The sequence below is a fragment of the Chrysochloris asiatica genome, unplaced genomic scaffold (assembly GCF_000296735.1).
Source record: "Chrysochloris asiatica unplaced genomic scaffold, ChrAsi1.0 scaffold00026, whole genome shotgun sequence".
Classification (NCBI taxonomy): Eukaryota; Metazoa; Chordata; class Mammalia; order Afrosoricida; family Chrysochloridae; genus Chrysochloris; species Chrysochloris asiatica.
The window spans coordinates 4,585,544-4,608,849 of record NW_006408544.1 but is presented as its reverse complement, the minus strand read 5'-3'; the positions used below and the strand labels follow the sequence as shown (position 1 = coordinate 4,608,849).

The window sequence follows — 23,306 nt, the reverse complement described above, 5'->3', positions numbered from 1 at the left end:
CATCATTCAATAATTTTCCCAGAGACTCTTTCAATAACGAAAGTCGAGGCTTGAATTTTTTCTTCAGTTCCCCCAATTTGAGAAATGCTGAGCATGTTCTTCCTTTTTGGTTTTCTGATTCCAGATCTGTGCACAATTTGTTGTATTATTTGGCTTTATCTTCTTGAGCTGATCTTTGAAATTTTCATTAGCACCACAATAGTTGTATATAAACATATATAATTATATAGTCACATTTGCAACTATATTATTGCATTTTATCTATATTGAAAACTATAAGTTCACATTGTTACCACCAATTCCAATCCAACAACATAGAATTCATTCTAATCTTCTCCCTTTTCATATATTCACTCCTTTTCCTGACAGTGCCTGATTCTTATTATTCTGAATATATCTTTTTGTTTTTTTTAAATATCCCTGCCTGTTTGATCAATCCTTTTGCATATAAATTAATTTTCTATTTCTGCCCCTCCCCCTTTTCTCTCCTGGGTGCTTTATTCTCCTGCTTATGACTCCTGTGCTGGACTCCCCCTGTATGGATTCCTTATCATTCCACTTGGGTTCTGACATTTCTCCCTGCTTCCAGATGGATGTCCTCCTTTGCCTACTTGGACTCTGATATTCCTCTTTCCAGTTCCCTGAGTCTAACTGGTGTAGGCCCCTATCTTGCTCTCCTGTATATAATGGTTGGGTTTGAATTAGAAGAGGAAGAGCTGCCCTCTGTTTCTGGACTTGAACTGGATTTGGTTGCTAGAAATAAGAGAGATATAAAATCCAGTTGCTGACATGTAGAGGCCTTATATCCTAATGTCTACTCTCAAGGCTTTCTACAGGACAGGCTTTTTGATGTGGGTGGATTCAGGTGAGAAGTGAGGTCTGCAAGCATGAGGACCTGTTGTCATGAATGTGTTGTCCATGGGAAAAGGTAGGATAAAAATCATATGCTATAGTCCTGGTATGGCGCTATAGGTTAATGCACTGGACTGCAAGGTCATTTGAACCTGTGGTTCAAGTTCACCAGCCACTCCTCGGAAACTCTATACAGGATTGCTATGAGTCAGAACTGACTCGATGGCATTTATCAACAGTGGGAGCTCCAGAGCATTCTAGGAATGCTCTGAGGCTGCTTTATGAATGTATTAGGTTTGTAGGCCTAGAGTATGGGATCCAGGCTTGACCAGATTGGCCTAGTCAGTAATTGTAAGCTAATACGTATTGAGCAGTGCCAGAAACTGCTGTAAGTGCTTTACATGTGCCATCTCATTTTGTTATCAAGGAGTGGGTACTGTCATTACTGTCATTTTACAGGTGAGGAATTGAAGAACTTGCCAAAGGGCCATGGCTAATAATTGGCAAAGCCAGGATTCAAACCTGGAAGCCATCCTTAATTATGACACTTAATTGCCTGTATTATTTGGCAAATGGAGTCTGGTTGACTGTACATATACTATATACATGCGTTAGAAGATGTTGTTGTTAAGTGCTGTCGAGTTGGTACTAACTCACAGTGACCCTGTATAGGGTTTCCGAGGAACGGCTGGTGAATTTGAGCTGTCAACCTTGATGTTCGAGCCAACCTAACCTTGCCGTTCAGTGCTTATCCTGCAGTGACATGCCAGGACTCCACTAGAAGATGTTGTTCTCGTTAAGTGCTGTTTAGTCAGTTCCAACTCATAACCACCCTTTACAGGGTTTCTGAGGAGTGGCTGGTGGGTTTGAACTACCAACCTTGAGGTTCAAACCCACCTTTTGGTCCAGTGCCTTATCCAATAGTACTACGCCAGGATAGGAAAATGTTGTCCTTAAGTACTGTCAAGTCAGTTCTGACCTGTATAGGGTTCCCAAGGAGCACCTGGTGGGTTTGAACTGCCAACCTTGTGGTCCAAACTGACCTTGCAGTTCAACACATTATCCTGCAGTGCCACACCAGGACTTCTAGAAGACTTTGTTGTTGTTAAGTTCCATTGAGTCAATTCTGACCCATAGCGACCCTGTATGGGGTTTCCATGGAGCAGCTGGTGAGCTTGAACCACCGACCTTGCAGTTCAAACGACTTTGCAGTCTGACACATTATCCTGCAGTGCCACACCATAACTCCCCTGGAATTCATTAGAACCTTCCAAAACCTTTATGTGTAACCTGACTGCAAGAGGTTTGATAAGGAGAAGAGAAGAATTTTAAGGCCCTTAGGGCACTCTGTGAAGACTGGTGTCTCCCACTCAGCAAGACTTTCACTATTATTCAGGAGTGGATGATATGAAGAGTTATTTTGGATTCAGACTTTCAAAGAGTTACTGGCATTTTGCCTTTCCAAGGAATTCCTTAGTGAAACTCAAGCCAGCCTTTGCCTACCCTGGGCAGAGGAATTTTAGCTGCATTTTTGGAGAGGTTATAAAGCATTGGTGGAAACAGTTGCTGCACTTTTGGGTCTGAATCACTGATTCCCCCGTAGAATCTCACTGCCATTGAATTGATTATGATGCATAGCAACCCTGTATAAGATCTTGTTCAAAGACTGTGAATCTTTATGGGAGCAGACAGTCCTATCTTTCTCCCCAGGACCAGCTGGTGAGTTTGAACCATCAAACTTGCAGCTAACAACCCAATGTTTAACCCTCTGTGCTGCTATGATGCCTGAATTTCTCTCTTGTCTTTATGTGCTGTTGAGAGAGTTCCAACTCATAATGACCACATGTAGGTTTCTGAGGAGCGGCTGTTGGGTTTGAACTGCCGACCTTGTGGTTAACAGTCCATTGTTTATCCTACAGCATGACACTAGGCCCCACACTAGCTATTGCTGTTCATTAGGAAGAGCTGGGAACAAAAGTGACAGTTGGTTTTGCCCATATGTGCTTAGGTAGTGGTGACCTCATTGACTTGCAACATGCTGTGAGCTTCAAAGGATGCTGTCTTCTCTACCTAGACGGAGGGAGCTGGCCACCCACTTGAAGTCTTTCAGAGACTAGCTTTTGGCTCTGTTGCTGTGGGCCTTTAGAAAGCATAAACTATGGCCATTTCTGTTTCAGACCCTGAGACTTCTTGTTTGAGGATTCAGGTTGAGGGAAATTTGGGTGTGGTGTATAAAATGGGGGAAATGCAAATTTTCTGCTTTGTTCCTATATATTTTTAGGAAGCTGGAGTTATTTGTGAGTAAAACTTCAGACTTTTGATTTTATTATTTCATTAGCTCTCTGAGGAGCAGACATTCTATAAATTTAAAGGGAAAACTGTGAAAAGGAAAAGTGATTCAAACTTTTTGTGTGTGTGCACATGTTCACTCAGAAAACTTTACTGGACTTTTCACCATGCTCCCATTACTACCACATCTGGGTTTTCTCTTTTTTTTCTTCCCTATTTAAAAAAGTTCCACAATCCTCCAGGCCCTCTAGGAGAGAGTGAGTCTAAAGGCAGCAAATGGGACTGCCTAAGGCTCTTGCCAGCTGTGCTCTCCAGCCATTGTTCCTTCCCCCCAGGGTGCCACTCACTGGCGTGGGGGTTGGGTGATCAGCAGAAGATCTTGAGCATACTCCCTGTGATTGGTTTGGTTTGGTTTCATGTTGGGGGAGGAGGGTATATGGTGATACCAAGGTATGGACTGGAAAGCCCTGGGCAAATGACTCCTAATGGAGCTCTGGGCATTTTCCACTGTTAAGTCTGAGTCTGTTTAGCTCCCAGGATTGATTTGTCTGACTAGGTCACCTCGTGCTACTTTGGTACTCTTAACTGTTGCCATCTGAGAGGTGGCCACCAAATTTCTGTCTCTCCTCTTTTGAACTTTAAAGGTCCACTTAAAGATGAAGACCAGTTGCATATTGTTTTGAGAATGATTTGGGAGACTCAGAGCTGTAATAATGCTGCAGGTGCCAAGTAATGAATATTGTGATTTAGAAAAGGGGCCCATTGTGGGACTGTGGTTCATGTAGTGTGATTATTCCTGAAGACTGGGTGGAATAGGGCCACAGTGGGAGGGGATTAACCTAGGTTCTCTGTTTTTTGTTTTATTTTTATTTTTTTTAACTTTCCTCCCCTAAGTTTTAGATGCTTCTGGATGTTCAATGCTAGCACCTTTACAGACTGGAGCAGCTCGATTTTCTTCATATTTACTTTCAAGAGCAAGAAAAGTGCTGGGCTCCCACTTATTTTCTCCCTGTGGTGTTCCGGAGTTCTGCTCCATATCCACCAGAAAGCTGGCGGCCCACGGCTTTGGCGCATCCATGGCGGCAATGGTGTCGTTCCCTCCCCAGAGGTATCACTACTTTTTAGTGCTGGACTTTGAGGCTACATGCGACAAGCCACAGATTCATCCTCAGGTAACTGCTACATCATTGATTGAGAAAAGGTGGGTGGGCAAGGAGGGAGGGAGAATAATCTTGCTTCCTGGGGTCCAGCAGAGCTTTCTTTCATGTCTTCCTGGCATTTTGTTACTCATTTGGAGGTTCTTTCTAGGAAGCAGGACTTGGTTCAAGCATGCTAGGGTAAGGTAAACCTGAGAAGTGGTTTCTTGGGAGAATTGGACATGTTTTTCTCTCTGGTCTCAGCTTTTTCTGTCAGAATAGTTTCTTTCCTCCAATCCTTCCTCTCTTTTTGCCCCTCCTCTCCTTCCTTTTTTGCTGCTGCCGCTGCTTTCAAGAATGAGTTCTATGGTAGCCACCTCCAATACGATGCTCAGTGATCTCTGCCTCCTGGTATTTATACCCGTGGTAGTCCCCTCCCACACTGTGTAACCAGTGGAATATAGTGGAAGAGATAGTGTATACTTCTGTGACTCTGTCCTAAAAGGCATTGCTTTGCTGCAAGAGGGCAGGGGAAGCCAGCCACCATGCTATGAAGGCACTTTAGCAGTCGTATGGAGAGGCACGTGAATATAGAAACTGAGCCTTCTGGGCTGAAGCCCATACCATCTTACCAGCCATATGAGTGAGCTATCTTAGAAGTGAATCCTCCAGCTCTAGTCAAGTCTTTAAGACGATTGCAGTCTCAGTGGATATCTGACTTCAGAAGTTTCAGAAGAGGCCCCAAGTCAGAACTAGGTAGCCCAGCCACTCTTGAATTCCCATTCACAGAAACTTTCAAAAAGAATAAACTGCTATGTTTGAAGCCACTCAGTTTGGGATGATTTGTTACACAGCATTAGATAACCTGAAAAATCACCACCATTGGTTCATTAGAACAGAAATGTCTTTGCTTACTTTTTTTTGTCTTAGTCACCAATTGTGTTCAAAAGCCTTTTAAAGTAGCGCCACTAGGAAGCCTGGGCCAGCAACACTGAGGCACTGCTAGGTGATGCTAGAGTGCTTGGTGTGTGCTTGGGGGAATGTTTGGAGGCTGCTGAGGCAGTTCATTGTAGTGCAGGGACCTTGAGTATGCCTGACTCTATCTAGGTCTGTATGCTTCTTCATGGGGCTAGGATAGCAGGGTGTGTAAGTTTGGGAGGCAGAGATATATTGCTCTGGGAACAGCTTTCAATAGACGGTAAGCAGAAGGTGATGAAGAGGGCCTGTGCACCAGGCAATGAGAGCCAAGGAGGAGTGGGGCTCATTCAGAGATCAATTGGGCTCACTTCGCATGGTTTTTTTTTTCAGGAAGGGGTCTATCTTTAGAATGGTACTTAAAAAAAAAAAAATTTATAAAGCAGACATTCTAACCCCTTTATCTTTCTTTTCTGCTCTCCCCTAAAGTAGTGGTATTGGAATCAGGTCTACTGAAGCTTGGGAAAACAGGAGCCAAATAAGCAGAATGCTCCAAGGGAAGGAACTTTGGATAGAAAGGAATGCTGCTTCTGAGCTACCATGTTGTTAAATGCCTTTGAGTCAGTCCTGAGTCATAGTGACCTTGTATAGTGTTTCCGAGGCACGGCTGGTGGGTTTGAATTGCTGACCTTGCAGTTAGTGGTCCAGTACTTATTCTACAGCATGAGCATGACTCCAGGACTCCTGGTGAGCTGCCTTAGCCATATTTAACTTTCTCTGCCTCTCGCTCCTGCCCCTGTTGTAGTGTCTTCTGTCTACCAGAACTATTGGAGTTTCTCCTGGCATGGTGGGTTGTGCCTAGGTGGTGGCTTGGAAACTTTGGTTATTCAGATTCTCCCAGAGTGGGAATCTGGGATCCGTATCCTAATTGTTGTTGTTAAGTGCCATCAAGTTGGTTCTGACTTAATAGAGGAGCGGCTAGTAAGTTTGAACTGCAGACATTGTGCTTCGAACCAACCTTGCTGTCTAATGCATTGTCTTGCACTAGGCTCCACCATATCCTAAATACACCATTTTATTTCTCTACTGATGTAGATTTCAGTCGTTGAATAAGCCCTAGTGGGACCTGAGTCTAAAACCCAAAACATCCTTGTTGCATATGATTCATTCCTCTTCTGAACACTCATGATTATTGCCCTGCACCTCCCTTCTGGTGTTAACTGCTTTCTGCCTCCTATGTTTTCTTATCTTTTCAGTTAGATTATAAGCTCAGATAATTATACTGGTCTGTTCAGCTTTTCTGCAGAGGGTCCTGCCATTGTTCGTGAGGCTTCCAGTCTCAATTTTGTCTGTTAATGTCACCTTTCATCTCTTCTTCTAGGGCATTAGTTTTGTTTTCTTTTGTTTTGCAGTGCTTAAGACATAAATCACTTGTATCACCAACTTCCTTCCTAGATCTAGGCACCAAGGCCCTCTAGACCCAGGCTGTGGTAGGGCTTCTTGCTGTTACCAGGATCTGGGCCTGATTAAAGATTATCTCCAGAATCAATGAACCCTGATGATGTGATTCCAAGGGCACTTAAGGAATTGGCTGCCCTGGTTCATTATTAGCAAAGCATTAGCTGTTGCTTTAGAGAACTCGGGAAGAAGCATTTGCTGTCTTGCTTATCTTTAAAAGGGAATAAGAATGATCTTGGAAATTATAGACCCGTTAGTTTACTGTGATTCCAGAGAAGATACTTGACCTGATCGTCAGATAATCAATCAGCAAATAGCTAGAAGAGCAAGGGTACTGAGTAATAACTTACATGGGTTTGTGAAGAAGAGCAAATCCTGTCAGATCAATCTAACTTCTTGCTGTGACATAGTGATGGATTTGAGTGGATCTAGGCCAAGTGATAAATGTAATGCTTCTCGACTTCATTAAGCCTCCACAATACTGTGATCAACAGGTAGAAAGGTGAGTTTGGTCTAGATAGCTGTATTGGACTGCTCAGTGGACCACCCTCAGGAAAGGGATTGGCAGAACAGGAATAATTTGAGATTTCTTGTTAATAGCAATTTAAAGTTTCCTCCTCTTCTTTTTTTTTTTCCTTCAGTTTTTGCAGTTATTTATTTTCTTCTTTAAAGTTTGCAGTTAGCAGGTAGAATTTGGAGAAAGCTTGGAAGATGGATTGGAGATGTCAGCAGTTGTTAATAAGATAGTGCCCTTCCACTGAGGCCAACATAGGTCAGATCCTCATTAGAACCTCTCTGCGTTTAGGTCTTCTGGTCAAGAAGGGAAGAAAGAAACAAGGAAGAATTGGGAAAGTTCAGGATAAGAGCAACAAAAATGATCAGAGGCACAAAAACAGGACTTGGAGATAAAAGAAATTAGAGACTGGTTTCTTGTCCAGACTAAATAAATTCATCATGTGGAAAGTAGTTTTTCCAAGGAGTATGATAATAACTTGCTTTTCATTTTACTAAGGACAACCAAACGAATGAAAATTGAAGCAGGAAAGATTGAGATTTGGGATGATAATGAAGTTCCAGAAGAGACAGGAAAGAAGCTAGAATATGGTATGCAGGTTGGATTAGCCCGACTATTTTCAGAATGACTTGATGGCTATCTACTTGGTAGAGATTCTTTGTGGGTTAGGTCTGCATGCCTCTTGGGGAGAAGTGGATTTGGGACTGTGAATTAAAACCATCTCAGTTCCTATCTTTCCAGGAACTTTCAGTACTTCAAGGCCTCAGTCAGTACACTACTGATTCTTATGGGAGTGTGTCCTAATCCTTGGTGTATAGGGGCAGATGCAAGTTCAGGGCCAGGGCCTATCTGGAGGCATGGCATGGGGTTTATTTCTCTCATCTGTCTCTGGTTTTCAGAAGTCCCTGAGTCAGCTTATTGGGACTATCCTAAAGGAATGCCGTCATGAAAAACTAACAGGTGTAGCTCTGTTGTACTTGGGTGAGTAACAATATTGGTTATAAACATGGTAAAACATCTGGTAGTTTCCATTTGTCATCATTTTTGCTGTTTATTTTTGTACTTTGTTCAGCTAGGTGAAACTGGAGTGGTCTGTTTGCCAGTAATAGGCTTTCACGTTCTGGTTTTTGCACTCATTTGATTTGTTTTACTTGTTTCTATTCAGATTAACGTGATAAGAATTGGTTGAATATGAGACTCTTTTTCATTTGAAAACAGTTTTCACTTAAATGTTAATTTAGGTGGTTTAATGTTTTCAGGGCTCTTGCTATGAGGAATATGATTTCTTTTTGCTTTAGGAATTGCTCTCTAATGTAGAAGTAGATCTTATCTGGTCTAGAAGAACATGGCTTCTCTGTGCCTGCTAGAAGGAGTTTATGTTGCTCATTTGGTGTGAATGTGCATCAAATGATGGTTGTTGTGACCCTGAGGCCCAGGGAGCAGCCTGAAAGCTTTGGTGGGATCTTTAATTGTGCATCTTTAACCTTGGGACAAGTTCTCTCTCCACCTCAGTGTTCAGAAGAGACCAAAGCAAATGTAAGTGAAGAAAATGAGGTATAGGCCATAGCACGTGGGGAGGAGGACATAACCTCAACTCTCTGGGATGACCAGCCCAGCTCTCCTCATCTGGGGAGCTGATGTCCCGTCTGCTGCTTCCCTTCCTCCCTGGGTTCTGTCAGGCTATCCAACAGGCTGCTGGGCATAGCCTTTCCCTCACTGCTCTGCAGCAGCCCTGCTGACTATTTTCCTTCTCATCTGTATTCACGTGCCCATAACTTTGGAGAAAAATGACCTTTGGGGTTGAGATTTTCTAGTGTTTGGTGTTTGTCCACAGGGACTTCCCCCCCCCCCCTTTTTTTTTTTTTTTTTTTTAGGAAACTTTGAAGAGACTCCATCTGCAGTTTGAGTTAGAACTACGAGTAAAGGAGTTTCTCTTTTATAGAAAATTGTCCAGATGTGGAGTTATTTTTAGAGGGTGGGGTGAAAAGAGGGTTGATGGTCATGGAGGAGAAGAAATACCATAGAAGAGAAGCATGTAGGGGGTTTCAGTATGACCTAGAGCTGACATGTCATCATTAGTCTTTTCTGAGAGAGACATTTTAGAAATGTTTACAGGTAATTGGTAAAATTCTTACAAATCAAGCTATATTGATACTGTTCTCCATTCAAGGCTGAAAGGCAGGATTCCAATTTCCCTATTTTGTCCCCTTCTCCTGCCCGCTGTTGTAGACACATTACTCTTTGCTCTGTGTTCATTTCTTTTCCTTCTCTGTTCTTGGTTTCTACAATCTCCAATTGGAAGGTTCTTGTAGTCTCCTGCTGGACAGGAAGGCATTTCCCTAGGGGAGAACCCACCCTTGTTTTCCTCATGTTTGTCTGGTTGTAGCTTCTCTAAGTTGGACGTACTGGGCCAGGCATTTGAGCAGAAGAGCCCAGTTATTGGATTGTGGTCCCTCTGCCTGTGACCCCAGTCAGCCGCACTTTTTTCTATACAGACAGGCGAAGGCGCTGATGCTATTCTTCTAAACTAGGAAATGAAATGCAAAACCGACGTTAATGTAACATTATGGTTGAGATTAAATGCACCAAAATCAGGAAATTCAAAGTTATGCTTCCCATAGCAACTATAACTCAGCCTCATCTGGCGTGTGTAGTATTTTGTGTTAGTGCGGATGGTGTTATATGTTAAGACATTAAAGTTAACACCATAAGCAGAGCACAAAATGCTTGAGGGGGCTGAGTTATGACGGCTGTGTGAGCTGTAAGTGTTCTTGCACAGGCTCCCGACTCCTGGAATAATTTTTCCTCTGCCCATCAGACCAATTACTGCTTTTCTTTTTTGTTATATTTCTGCTTCAACACATCTCTTCTTTCAGGGTCGCTCTAAATGAATTTCTCTATTGGTGGCCAGCGATGGTGGTGAGAATGGGCAACCCACTAAGCCCTTTTGTCCTTTCTGTCTCTGCCCCATAAATATGGGGCTTTCCCCCTCCTGCTTCCCTCCTGGGCGGCTGTTCTCTGGTGGTCCCTCATGGGGATGGGCCTCCCCCGACTCTCTCTGTGACTTTTCACTAGTGTTTCCTGAATGGGAACAAGCCTTTGCTGTGTCCGGGTCTTGGCCAGTTGTAACTGCACGTGAAAAAAGGGCCCTTCTTTATTTGGAACAGACATAGCAATGCAGAAGTAAAATATACATCTTGGGGAGTGGAGCACTGATGCATGGTGGTGCTGTCCTATGTATGTGGCCTAGAGAGGCAGGATTGAAGTGGGTTTATTTGCTCTTTTCAGACTGCTTCTCTGCCTTCCCCCACTGGGGTTTCTACCCTCAAGCTGCCTTGGTATGTAGCTAGGCTATGGAGTGGCATGGGGGTGGTGCCAGGAACTTCCTCTGGAAGGACTGGGTCAGTGGTAACAAAATCACCACATAATTTAGTGCAAATCAGGAAGCATCTCTCCAGCCTCTTATTATCACTGGTGGCTTCCCTAGAACTGAGAGAGCTGTTGGAATGCAAATTTTGTTAGATACAGGGCTAAGGTTGGTGGTGGGCAAGAGTGCTAAAGAATGGGGCCATTGATACATACTGAATGAAATCAGGTGAAATGTAAAATGTCAGTGACACTGAGCTGCCTTTTGAAGTTCTTGTTGGACATGACAAAACCAACTAATTCAGCAAAGGAATGAGGATATTGTAATAACCTTAGAGTCAATGTAAAGGCTCCTTTTTACTCATTCAAACTCTCAGTTACATATTGCAGATACGAAGACAAGTAAGAAATGATACCTGCCCTTAAGGAACTCGTAGTTAAGAAGAGTAGACACACATGTAACAGCCATTAAACAGGATGATAATTACCATTACACTGTAGTACCTGGTACCGTATAAGGACAAAAGACAGAAGTCATCAACCCTGCTCCCAGTGTCTGGTAAAGGGATTCACATAGGCTTCATGTTCTGAGAAACTTGGAGGGTAGTGGTGGTGGTTATGTGCCTTTGTGTTGATTCAGATGCAAATCGGCCTTGTATAGGGTTTCCGAGGCTGTAAATCTTTACGGGAGCAGAAAGCCTCATCTTTCTACAAGGAGCAGCTTGTAGATTCCAACTGCTTAACCTTGCAGTTAATAGCCCAACTTGCTAGGTAGTACATTACCAGAGCTCCTTACTTGGAGAATAGTGAAGACCCCTCTGCCTGAACTGTTGTAGCTGACATGAGAGAAGATGCTTACAGATACCTGGGATGAATGATGTAAGCCTAGAAAAAAGGATCTGAATCAAAGGCTTATTTCTCAGGATGTTGAAAATGAGAGAGAGGGAGATTGAAGACTTTAACCCTGGCAAATATTTTACCATTTAGTTTGTAGGATTATCTGTATCCGCTATCTGGTATTTTTCATATTTAAGCTTGTTAAAATTGCATGGATATGGCATCTGACTTCACCAGGGTAGGGGAAGGAGACTTAAACTCATCAGCCCAAGACCAGTTCCTGTGAGGTGGAGACATGCCTCCACCCTTTAACCTTCTTTATCAGTTCTGACACTAACTGTCTCTCCATGGCACTTTCTGTTTCTCTGCTGTGATTGATAATTCATTTCAATGGCCACAAAGAATTCACAAACAATACTCATGACTATAGAGTTTATTAAGGACGTTACCAGGTTATAATTCGGCATCAGAAATGCTCAGGATACAGTTCTTCCAGTCAGGCTCACCTCTGGCTGGTCCTTGGCTTCTCAGCCATGTGGACCCTTGGCTTCTGCCTTGCTTGAGCAATGTTACAAAGCTCCTTTAGCACTGCCAATAAATACCCAAAGAGTATTCCACTATGCCATAAACCTTAGTCCAGGTGCTCAACTCTGGTTCTGTGGGTCAGCAGCTCTAGTTCCCCCAAATAAGTGCCTAGAGGCACCCCGCTCCACAAATAAGCCTCCTGCCTGATGGTACTCAGCTTTCCTCGTTTCATGGACCAGGGAGCCCACGCTTGGTCTTGTACTTTGGTTCTTGGTTCTGCTGCTCCTGCTCCTCTGGTGTCATAGCTCTATCTGTCTCCTAGATCAAGGAAGTTCAGCACGCAGGGATCTCTGGGACCAAAGGACATGCTCTGCTCCAAACTCTTTTCTCTTGATGGTAGTGAGATCCTCTGTTCCTGCTTCTAGAGAGATGGTTTATTTTAAATCTACGTTAGTTTTCCAAGTGTTTACAGTCACAGTTAACCTTGTTATCAATCACATTGAACCATATAGTCCTATCAGCATCTATCCCTACCACCTCTTACCCAGACCCACCAGGAAAAGAGGAAATATACCCAATCTGCATGATCTCACCCAGTTGTTTGGTAGGAGTCATGAAGACTATGGCTATAAGAGCATATCGAGATTACCCACCACAAAGCTGTAAGATCTTAGTGGTAACAGGAAGGCTAGAAGAAGCTTAAGAAAATTGTAGCCAATAAAGTGTGGGTAGGCAGGCGTTGGGGCATCAGTTTGGAAATATGTCAGCTGAGGCTCTGAAGCATTGTCAAAGAGGACTAATCTGATTCCTCATTCACCATTGATGGACTGGGCTGCTGGATATCCAGGGGGAAGCAAGGACTGGACAATGATCTGACAGGCCCCCCTCAAGTATTGGGAATTTGGATCTGGATCTGCTAAGCATCCCATGGGAAGACCCACCTTCAGTAGAGCAGAGAGATTTAGACCCTCCAAACCCTGGTTGTAATATTGAGAGAAGAGTGGAAGGAAAGATTAATGAGGAAACAGGATGGTCACCTGGGGTAGGATTGAGCGTTCCCAGTGAGCAACAACAGATAGAAACAAACCAAACCCAATGCTGTTGATTCAGTTCCAACTCATAGCAACCGTATAGGAGTATGTTGTTGTTGTCAAGTGCCGTTGAGTCGATTCTGACCCATGGCGACCCTGTATAGGGTTTCCAAGGAGCAGCTGGTGAGCCTGAACCACCAACCTTGCAGTTCAAATGGCTTTGCAGTCTGGCTCATTAACCCACAGCTCTACACCAGGACTCCTATAGAACTGCCGCATAGGGTTCCAAGACTGTAAACTTTCTAGGAGCAGGCTGCCACATCTTTTTCCTGGCATCACTGCACCACCATTGCCCCTCCACAACAAGTGTATAGCTTTAGAAACAACATAAAGCTAGGAAGGATAGAAAAGAAATTCAAAGGAACATTTAGGATAAGTCCATAGGCTTCAGAGTCTTGGTGTAATGCTGTAGTGATAAGCATTGTTATGCTGATTGATTGTAAGGTTAGTGGTTCAAACCCACCAGCTGCTCCTTGGAAACCCTATACAGGGTACTGTGTGTAGGAACCGACTGGATGGCACTTAACAGCCACCACCATAGGCTTCATCTTCCCCACCATCCTGTTTCTGCTTGTTTTTTCTTTCCCATCTAGTGATTGTGTTTCCTTTGTAAACCAGTCTTGGTTGTGTGACATCAGGAAACTAATATTAGGAGAAATTTTCTCCATCTCACTGTTTTGTCGGGAAAAGGGATCCTGCATAATTTTGATTAAGATGCCATTGGGGTAATTATTTTGTATTCTCTTATCCTGGGTGTTCACAATATATAACAAGCCCCCATAGTCTTAAATTTATGTGACCAGTTTTGAACTCTAGCTATGAAAATTAAACCATAACCAATGTATAAAAGCCTGAGAGAAGAGTATTCACAGATTGACAGTAGCTGCCCCAAGCTTACAGGTCCGCAGCCGAAGGGTTACCAGGCTGGGACAGGCAGAAAGAGGCTTACATATACTGAGGAATGCCATAGGCAAAGCTCTGTTAAGTGCTGGGAGAATTGGAAAGGAGGTTATGCAGCTTACACTCTGAAGGCAGAGACAAACATCAGGGAAGCACTTAATCTGAAGGGAAACTACCTTGGAATAGGCTGATTTTTTTGGTCCTGACCTTGATCCTGCATATGGTTGACAACGGGAAATCTTGAAGGTCCTTGAGCAGTAGCATAGGTCTGGTGAGTGGCTGTAATTCTGGTCTAGTGCTGTGGTCAGTGTGAAGTCTGGAAAGGCCATCCCAGCCAAGGGCTGTTCTGAGGGCTAAATACTGGCAGGCTCTTTCTTATTTCAAGAGGCAGATGTTGCTGTGAGTAAAGGAGTGTGCAGAGTTCACAGTGAGATTGAGGGCAAAGTTGGCGAGCTATAAAAGAAGCAATGTATGGCTGGCTGGAAGACATGGAACAGAAATAGTAGTTTGCAAGCTAGAATGGGTCAAGGTTGGAGATAGAGGAGAAGGTGTTCCAAGAAGTTAAAAATAGATGTAGAAAATTGGTTAGGAGGCCATTGCATTGCCTCAGTGAAGTAGATGTTAGTGGACCTGCAGTAAGGTAGTGTGGTGGGGATGGAGAGAAGTTATGTGTTGTGACCCTTAAATATGGTGGGAAAGAAACAAGCTTGTGAATGAAGCTCTTTGTAGCTTATAGATCCTTTGGATATTTGTGGGGCATCAGTGGTGCTAAAAGCTTTGACAAGCTTCTGACTTGTATCTGTAATAAGAGGTCATTGTATGAGAAGTGTTCAACCATGCTTTTTGGTTCATTTAGACAGATAGAAAGTTTCTGGAGGACTGACAGATAGTCTGGGTATAGCTAATGCCCTTGTCTCAAAAAAATCTCTGAAAGGGAACACTGTCAGGACAAGAAAACCTCTTTTTTTGGAAAAAAAAAAAAATAGAATAAAGAAAACCTCTTGCTGGCTCCCTGACAGAGCTGTGCCAACTTTTTCTGTACAGTTCTGAGATTTGAGTTTTTCTCTCCTCGCCCTTGGGTAGGAGATGAAATGCCTACTGGCAAGAGCCAGGGATGGTTGGCAGATCTTAAGGGCTTGCCCCACGTGCTTAGAAATGGGCTGAGGAAGGGTTTGCTCTCAGAGAGGAGATAAGAACTTTGGGCTCTGATTCTCACTTGGTCATTAAGAAGTTTATTACACAGATGATTTAGACTCTATGTTTGCTATCCAAAATGTAGTCTGAGAAGTAGCAGCATCAGCATCACCTGGGAGCTTGTTAGAAATGCAGAATACCAGGCCCCACCTCAATTTCAGAGCAATATAAGAAGATCCTTTGGTAATGTAAAGTTTGAGAAATACTCCTCTAATCTAGACCACTGGTTTTCAAACTTTGCCATCATCAGAAGCACCTAGAGGGCCTTGTTAATTAAAACAGATTTCTAGGCCCTCATCCCAGGGTTTCTCATTCATAGAGTCGGGGATGAAGCCCATTAATTTACTTTTCTAACAAGAATGGGGATGCTACTGTCTGCACTTGAGAACCACAGACTGTCTTAGCTTTGTGATCTATTAAATGGGGAGTAATGTCTGCTTTCCTGCTTTAAGAGAGATATGGGGTCATATGAGTTAGTGTGTATGAAAACGTTTCCTGCATTATGGGCAACATGTTAATCTCTGTCTTTCTTGTTTACTGGTCAGTGATTTTTTTGTTTACTGGCAGAGCAGAACATCCATTTCCCTGTCCTTGCTTCTGGCTGCAAGTATGAGCTGCCCCATAGCGATACAGTTCTATGAGAAAAAAATACTAGGCCCTGAAGTTGTGGGTGCTGGTTACTGAGCATGGTCTCTCAGAGCCCACTTAGCTTCTCTGGACTCTTACCTAAGTTTGCTGTACAGAACCCTTTATGGCTGCCCAAATCTACCTGGTCCTGTTTTAATCACCTGTTACCACCAGCTACAAGGGTAAGTTAAAAAGTATTGCTACTAAGGTTTTAGTTCACATATGCATGTATATATAATAAACATGTTTAAACATGTATCTGCAATGAGAGGATGACTACAAACAAGTTCTCTGAGCAATACTCGTCTTAGTCTTGTTGTTGTTGTTACGTGCCGTTGAGTCAGTTCTGACTCATAGCAACCCTTTATAGGGTTTCCAAGGAGTAGCTAGTGGGTTTGAACTGCCAACTTTGTGGTTAGCAGTCAAATGCTTATTCTATATAGCCACACCAGGACTCCTAGTCTCATGTTGTTTCTAAGTGCCATCCAATTTACAGCAGCCCTGCATAGGGTTTCCAAGGAGTGGCTGGTGGGTTTGAACTGCTGACCTTGTGGTTCAAACCGACCTTGTGGTCTAATGCTTATCTTATAGCACCACACCAGGACTCCTTGTTGCATAGGTGCCTAAAAAAAAAAAAAAGATACTTTCTTTACCATGGGAAAACATTTTTAAGGTCAGAATTTTAACGAAACTCAAGTGGACTTCTACCCAAATCATTGAAGCTTTGCAATAAGTTTACAAGTCTCACATGAAACAGGGTTTTAGATGGCTCAAGTTTTAAGGAAGGTCTGAAGATGAATCAAGAGAGGGAAGACCATCAACCTCAAGAGACAAAGAAACTGTTGGTAAAGTCCAGAAACCAATGGAAGAATACCATTGTAGAATTAGCATTGATGAGATAGCTACTGAGGTTGGTATCTCATATGGTTTTGCATTTTCAATTTTAAGTGAATATCTTGGTCTTTGAAAGCTTTGGCTAGGTGGGTGTCGAAAGAGTTGTGCAAAGATCAGGTTTGCTCAAAGAGCTGGTCTTTTCATCATTTTAAAAAGTAAGAGTATAGTTAATGAAGATGATTTTCAAAACTAATTTTAAACAGGGACAAGTCTTGGGTTTACCATTATGCCCCAGAGAGGTCGAGGGCCCATCAGAATAATGGCTTCCAAGGGAATCTGTTGGGCCAGTTCAACTCAAGGTAGAGACGTCATCTCAGAAGTTTATGGCAACTGTTTTTTTCAGATCCCAAAGGGGTAGTCTTGAGAGATTTTCTCGAAGAACACAGGATGATCATGGGAACTTACTGTGAAGAAGTTTTAAGGAAATGGAAAAATGCATTGGTGAGGAACCGGTCTGGTAAATTGTGCCGAGGAAGTTTTTTCCATCATGACCGTGCACCTGCTCGTGTTTTCATGGTCATTTTACCAGGTCAGCCTATGAGCATCTAGTTGGGAAGCCTTGGCCCTTCTACCTTATAGCCCTGTTCTTGCCCCTTCAGACTTCTTTTTGTTCCCCAAACTCAAGGAACATTTAAAAAGGAATCTTCGGACTTGAGTCCCTTGAGGATGCCCAAACTTTGACATGGTATAAATTGAAGAATGCAAAATTCTTTGGGAAAGAGTTAGAGAGATGCAAACAATACCTTCAAAATTGTATAGACCTAGATAGAGGATGTGTTGAGAAATAAAAGCTTCCCATTTTGATACTTAATAATATCGTTAGTACAGTATCTGATTTGATTGGGAAAATGCCTTTGCCTACCCAAGCCTCTGAGCAAGTTACATGACTTTTCCCCACCTTGTTGGGTGGTTAACTGAACACCAGGCTTTGGCTGCATGTGCCCACATCCAAAGTGAGGGGAGCTGGCATGTAGGCTGTTCTCATGAACACAATGTAGCATAGTGGTTAGGAGCTTGGACTCCAGACCTGTGCTCTCTGAACTTGAGTTTTTTCTCCACCACTTCCTGGCAGTGTGACCTTGGAAAAGTTACATCTACTCTTTATGCCTTAATTACCTTATTGGTAAAGTGGGGTTAATGATACTATTGATCTCATAGGGCTGTTGGAAGGATAAAATGAATTTGTATATTTAAGTGCCTGGCATATAATAGCTGTATGTACTAGTTCTTATAGGTAGACTTAGCATTAGTATTATTCTTACCAATGGCCTCATAGTAAGCTACTGGGTTACAGCAGGTGACTGGGAGGCAGGGTCTCCTTCTGGGAGCATCGAGAGAGCCTCAGACTCTTCAACCTGGTGAAGATAGCCAGGATACCACCCTAAGAGATTTTCTTTCCACCACTGGAATGGTATGTTGGGTTTGGCACCCTTCCACTTCTGTGCTCTCCCATAGTGCTTGTCCCCAGGAGACCTCTCCTGCACCCTAGCTGAGATTTGTTTAAATTAATTTCATGACAAATGTATGTATACAGGTAGCTACAAAGAAATTGGGTGGTTTGCTGCCCTGAAGGGTGTGCTTCATAAAGGCCACTGATATCTATAGTTATTTATAATTGAGTATGTAAAAATGTTTGCGCTGAGGTGGGGTCAGAGTCCCATGAAGTAGAGGAAATCTGGGGCCAGTGTACCCCTGGGTAAGGGTAAAATGTTTAACACTTTTGGTCCCCTTCATTTATTGGTATTGAGTGTTTTGTTTTCTAAATTCTCATTTCAGTAAAAGTAAATTATAATTAATTCTGCACTGCGCCCCCCGCCCTGAATAAAGGATAGCAGTGTCTATTCGCAGCCCCTTTCGTACATTTAATTGCTTTGGGGTCTATGGGGATGGATGGAGGGGGGACATGTAGGTGAAAAATCAGCCTTTTAAAGCTCTAATTTTTACCCTTCCTTGTCCTGAAACTTTGAGCATCAGCTCTCATCTGTCAAAGTGTAAATCAGCAATTAAAACCCAAACAGCCAAATGCCAAAGATGACCCGAAGCACAAAGCAACTGACAAACAAGTCCGGACAAATCGACGGGTAATTTATAAGCTTTGCCCTAAAATCTAATTATTTGGCAATTCGAATTTGCAGCCAGCCAAGGCTCGGCAATAAATTTAACCCGCCATAAATTATTTAGGAGCAGGCTGTGGTGTAAATCAAAACCACGAGTGTTTGTTTAAGAAATAAGCTCCTTGTGCGTAAAATGTCTTTTTTTCCCCCCAAGGAAGAAACTGTTAGGCACACATGCCCTATTGCCCACTGTATTCCTCGCTTTGCCCATCCAACTTCCCCTTTTCTCTGTGGCAGGAGCCCCTGGAGAAAGGGCTCAGTTTTGCACGAGACTTTTATCCAAAACCATGTATTTAGATAAGACCCATGTATTTGCCAAGTACTGCTTTTCGTGTCTTGTGGTATGATGTTACCTTTGTTTTATCAAACCTTTCTATGTAGGGACACACTTTTTGCAATTTTCTTCAGGAGGTAGAGAGAGGGGATAGATTTGTTATTGTTATGTGCCATCGAGCCCATTTTGACTCAGTGCAAACCCAGGTGACAGTAGGGTTTTCTTGGCGTGTAACCTTAATGGAAGTAGATCTCTGGGTCTTTCTCCTCCTGAGCCACTAAGTAGTTTTGAACCACCAACTTTCCAGTTAGCAGTCCAGTGCTTACATAGCTATATGTACCACCAGGGCTCCTCACATTTATTGTTAACTGTCTCTAAATTATGGGGATGTCAGGTCTTTCCTAGGTTGAGAGGGCAAAACTGAAAATCATCTGTTCATTCCCTTATTTCAGACAATCCCAGAGAAACACCAGCTCATGCATCTGTGCTTTCGAGAAAAGATCCATAGAGTGCTATGGTATTAAATTCTGTTTCATTGTCAGGAGATGCCAACAGTCTAACTCAAGCCCCTTCTACCTAAAATCCTTTTGCTGCTGCTCTCCTACCTAGTCTTTAAATACAATCTTATCACTGAAGACACTTAAGTTGAAGGGAGTTTGAATACCCTGAAAACAACCTACACATTTATTTCTTGTAATCTACTGATTATAGGTGTGAAATTTAATTTGAAATGCTGTTGCCGTTTTGTCCTCTAGTTTATCAAGGGAATCACGGGTGTTCCTAGTTGAGCAATTAGAAAGCAGCTGGTTCAAAACCCTTGCTCCCAACTTACTTAAAAAGGAAAAGGACATTTGCTTGGTGCTTTTCTGTAATCTTTCTGTCTTTCCTTCTAAAGAGAAAAAGATTTAAGGGGCATCTTATTGAGGGCGACTGCAGGTAAAATAGGTTTGGAGTTTTTGATCTTTGTTTTCAAGTTGTGACCAATTTTCATGAAGCATTAGCAGACCAACTTTTTAGATTCCTGGTGCCTTACCCATGGCCTGGCAAGCAGTGTAGGTTGTTTATGGATGATGTAGAGTGACTAGCTGACCCAGTCTTAGTACCAAAAGTCTGGAGTCCTGGCAAATCCTCAGTCTCTGGCAAACTGGGATAATTGGTTACCCTGGGTAAAACTGGGACATTTGTAGTTTGTAGCAGTTGAGGGAACCCTGGTGATGCAACGGTTAAGCACACAGCTGTAACTGAAAGGTTGGCAGTCTGAACCTACCCAGTGGCTCCATGGGAGAAAGATCTGGCAATCTGCTTCATAAAGATTACAGCTCAGAAAGCTCTGTAGGGCAGTTCTTTGTCATAGGGTCACTATGAGCTGGAATTGACTGGACAGCCACAGCAACAATTGAGGGAGGATGAGAAACCGTTTATAGATGAAAGATTTATGGATTTATAGATCTAGTAGAAAATGCTGTGGAGTGTGAGCTGTCTAGGTTTGAATCCTGTCTCTATTACTTACCATCACTGAGATCCGGAGATCCTGTGGAGAGCTCTGTAGAAGCAGAGTGTTCTGTGAGAGCCATGCACTTGGCCTCTGTACTGCCATTTATAACCCATTCAAATGTTTAATCACAAAAGTTGAGAAAGTGAAGGCTGTGTGCCAGGCAGGAGATAGGTGCTAGAGCCTCAAATGGAAAACTCGTACCTGCCTCCCTTCCGCCCCCTGCTCCCACCCCTGAGCTCAGCTCCTGGTGCCATCTGTACTACTACTGCCACAGTAGAGGCTTGTAGTAGCAGTCTTCTAGGACTTCCCTGCCTGGACAGTCCACCTTCATTGCTATTATAATGGAGAGCATCCTGTCTTTATAGGAGCTAGTAAGCTGAATTTCCTGAAGGTTAGCTTTCAAATGCAGAGGATTGTTACCTCTCTTGACCATTCAGACTTTGAAAGCTGCTAGTACTACTTTATTTTATCCTCATTTACCCATTTGGAGTCCCACTTCAGTCCCTTAGTAGTGAGTATGACCCTGAGCGAGTGACTTCACTTCTTTACCCACTTGCCACAGAGTTGACCTCGACTCATGGAGAGACCTGGGCTCTGTAGGGTTTTTTAAGGCTGACTCTTCCGAAGTAGATCGCCAGGAATTTTTTCCAAAGCACCTCTGAGCAGACTTGAACTTCCAACCTTTAGTAAGCTGCTGAGCACGTAAACTGTTTGCACTATCCAGGGACTCCTTAAGCCTTAGTTGACTTACAGAATAGAGATAATGATTCCCAGGGACCCATTTCTGTTATGCATTTGGCACAGTGTCTGTCACATGTAAACAAATGGAAGGACTAAAACGATGCTGCGATGGCTGCTGCTATGACTTATTTCCCAGGATTCTTGTTGTTAAGTGCCATTGAGTCCTGGGCCCCTGGGTCCTGACCCACAAGCATTTAGGTGTCTGCCCCTGCCTTTTCTTTTCTTCATGGAGTTGAGGCTGGCTTGTTCCTCACCTTAGACAGCCTCCCTTTCCCTCTGGGTGAAGAAGCCGGCAGGAGGAAAGATGGAGTACTGAGCTGTAGGCCAAGTTTTCAAGGAATCTGCTGGGGATGCTGATTCTGTGCTGGTTAGAACGGCAGCTGAAATGCTTACTATTTTGTAATAAATACTAATGAAATTCCAGATCTATAACAGCATTTCAGATATCTAAAACAAACCATGTGCTTGTAAAAAAGTGGAAAGAGATCAACTTTAAGCCATAAATTCTTGGTAATAGAGGGTTTTTTTCTATTTATGTTTGATAGATATTTTTGTTTCCAGAGGAATGTCAACTCCTAATTTCATAATGTATCATGGGCTTAAGAAAATTGAATTTAATAAAAGCCAAAGATGAATGGCATCCTTAAAGGTCCCAACACTTGTCTTTATTAGCAGGACAAACTGCAGGTCTCCAAACACTGCTTCTCTTCAAATGAAAGTTTAAATGAAAAGTACAGTTGTGTCACAGGTTAAATTTCATTGTGGGCCCAGCTAACATTGTTAGTGAAGAGCTGGCTGTATTTGTTTCCTTAGACACCAGGACAGCCAAACTCACTGGGCTTTCTGCTGGGGAAATGTTTCTCTACTTTCAGTTGGAGTCAGATGAACCCGGGCCAAGCAAGCTTGTTGTTGTGTTCCAATTCATAGTGACCCAATGAGGGGACTTCAGAAAGTTCATGGAAAAATTCTATATGTTTCAATTCATATTTCCACAAGCTTTTTGAAGGCCATCATACGTACAGCAGAATCAAACACTGCGTGGCCCTGTGTCATCCTCACAATTGTTGCTGTAGATGAAGCCATTGTTGCAGACACTGTTGAGGGACTTCTTTTTTTCTGACCCTCTACCAAGCATGATGTCATTTTCCAGGGACTGGTCCCTACTTATAACATATCCAAAATCTCATCATCCTGACTTCCAAGGAGCATGCTGGCTTTGCTTCTTCATTCTTTGGGCAGTCCGTAGTATACTAAATGCTTTTTACTAATACTGTAATTTAAAAACACCAAAGGTCTTCTTCATTGGCCAACTTTCACATGCATATGAGGCCATTGAAAAATACCTTGGCTAGGGGCAGGAGCCCTTAGTCCTCAAAGTGACATCTTTGCTCATTAACACTTTAAAGAAATCTTTTGCAGCAGTTTGTCCAATACAATATGTTCTTTCATTTCCTAACTGCTGTTTCCATGGGCATTGATTGTACATCCAAATAAAAGGAAATCCTTGACAACTTCAATCTTTTCTCCATTTATTAGAATATTGCTTATTGGTCCAGTTGTGAGGTTTTGTTTTCTTTATGTAGGGATGTAATCTATATAGAAGACCGTAATCGTTGATCTTCATCGATAAGTGCTTCAAGTCCTCTTCACTTTCAGCAAGCAAGGTTGTGATCTCTGCATATTGCAGCAAGTGAACTCTTGGAAGTCTGGATGTCTGATTTTTCAAGGGACCCACATGCATTTTGCATTTGTATGTCCTTCCTTTTTCTCCGTTGTTCAGTGCAGAACTCCCCTCTACTTGGTCTGCTTTGTGAGCAATGAGAGGCCCATGGAGTTTGGAAGTGAGTGCCCACCTCCCTTACATTGGAGAAGAGAAATTACCTAGTCTAAGCAGTAGCCTAGGTCTTCTCTCCATATCCCTCTGCCTCAACCTTGAAGTCCTTCTGCCCTTTCTATTCTTGGGAACTCCTGTCAGCCTCCCTATCTTTGGGGATTAGCCCAGGGTGACGAGGCAGCCAGAACCTTGAATTTCTCTGGCACTAGTAAATCTGGCTGCCTGAATTTGGTCTTCAGCCCTGCTTTGA

At 42.9% G+C, this 23,306-nt stretch overlaps 1 protein-coding gene across 1 annotated transcript in view; it reads left to right on the top strand.

Moving 5' to 3' along the window:
- ERI3 (ERI1 exoribonuclease family member 3) overlaps window positions 1-23,306 on the top strand; it is a 168,466-nt gene that overhangs the window by 14,408 nt on the left and 130,752 nt on the right. Inside the window, exon 3 of the mRNA XM_006839687.1 lies at window positions 4,036-4,313. Coding sequence (XP_006839750.1) covers window positions 4,036-4,313 — 278 coding nt within the window. The remainder of the gene's footprint in view (window positions 1-4,035; window positions 4,314-23,306) is intronic.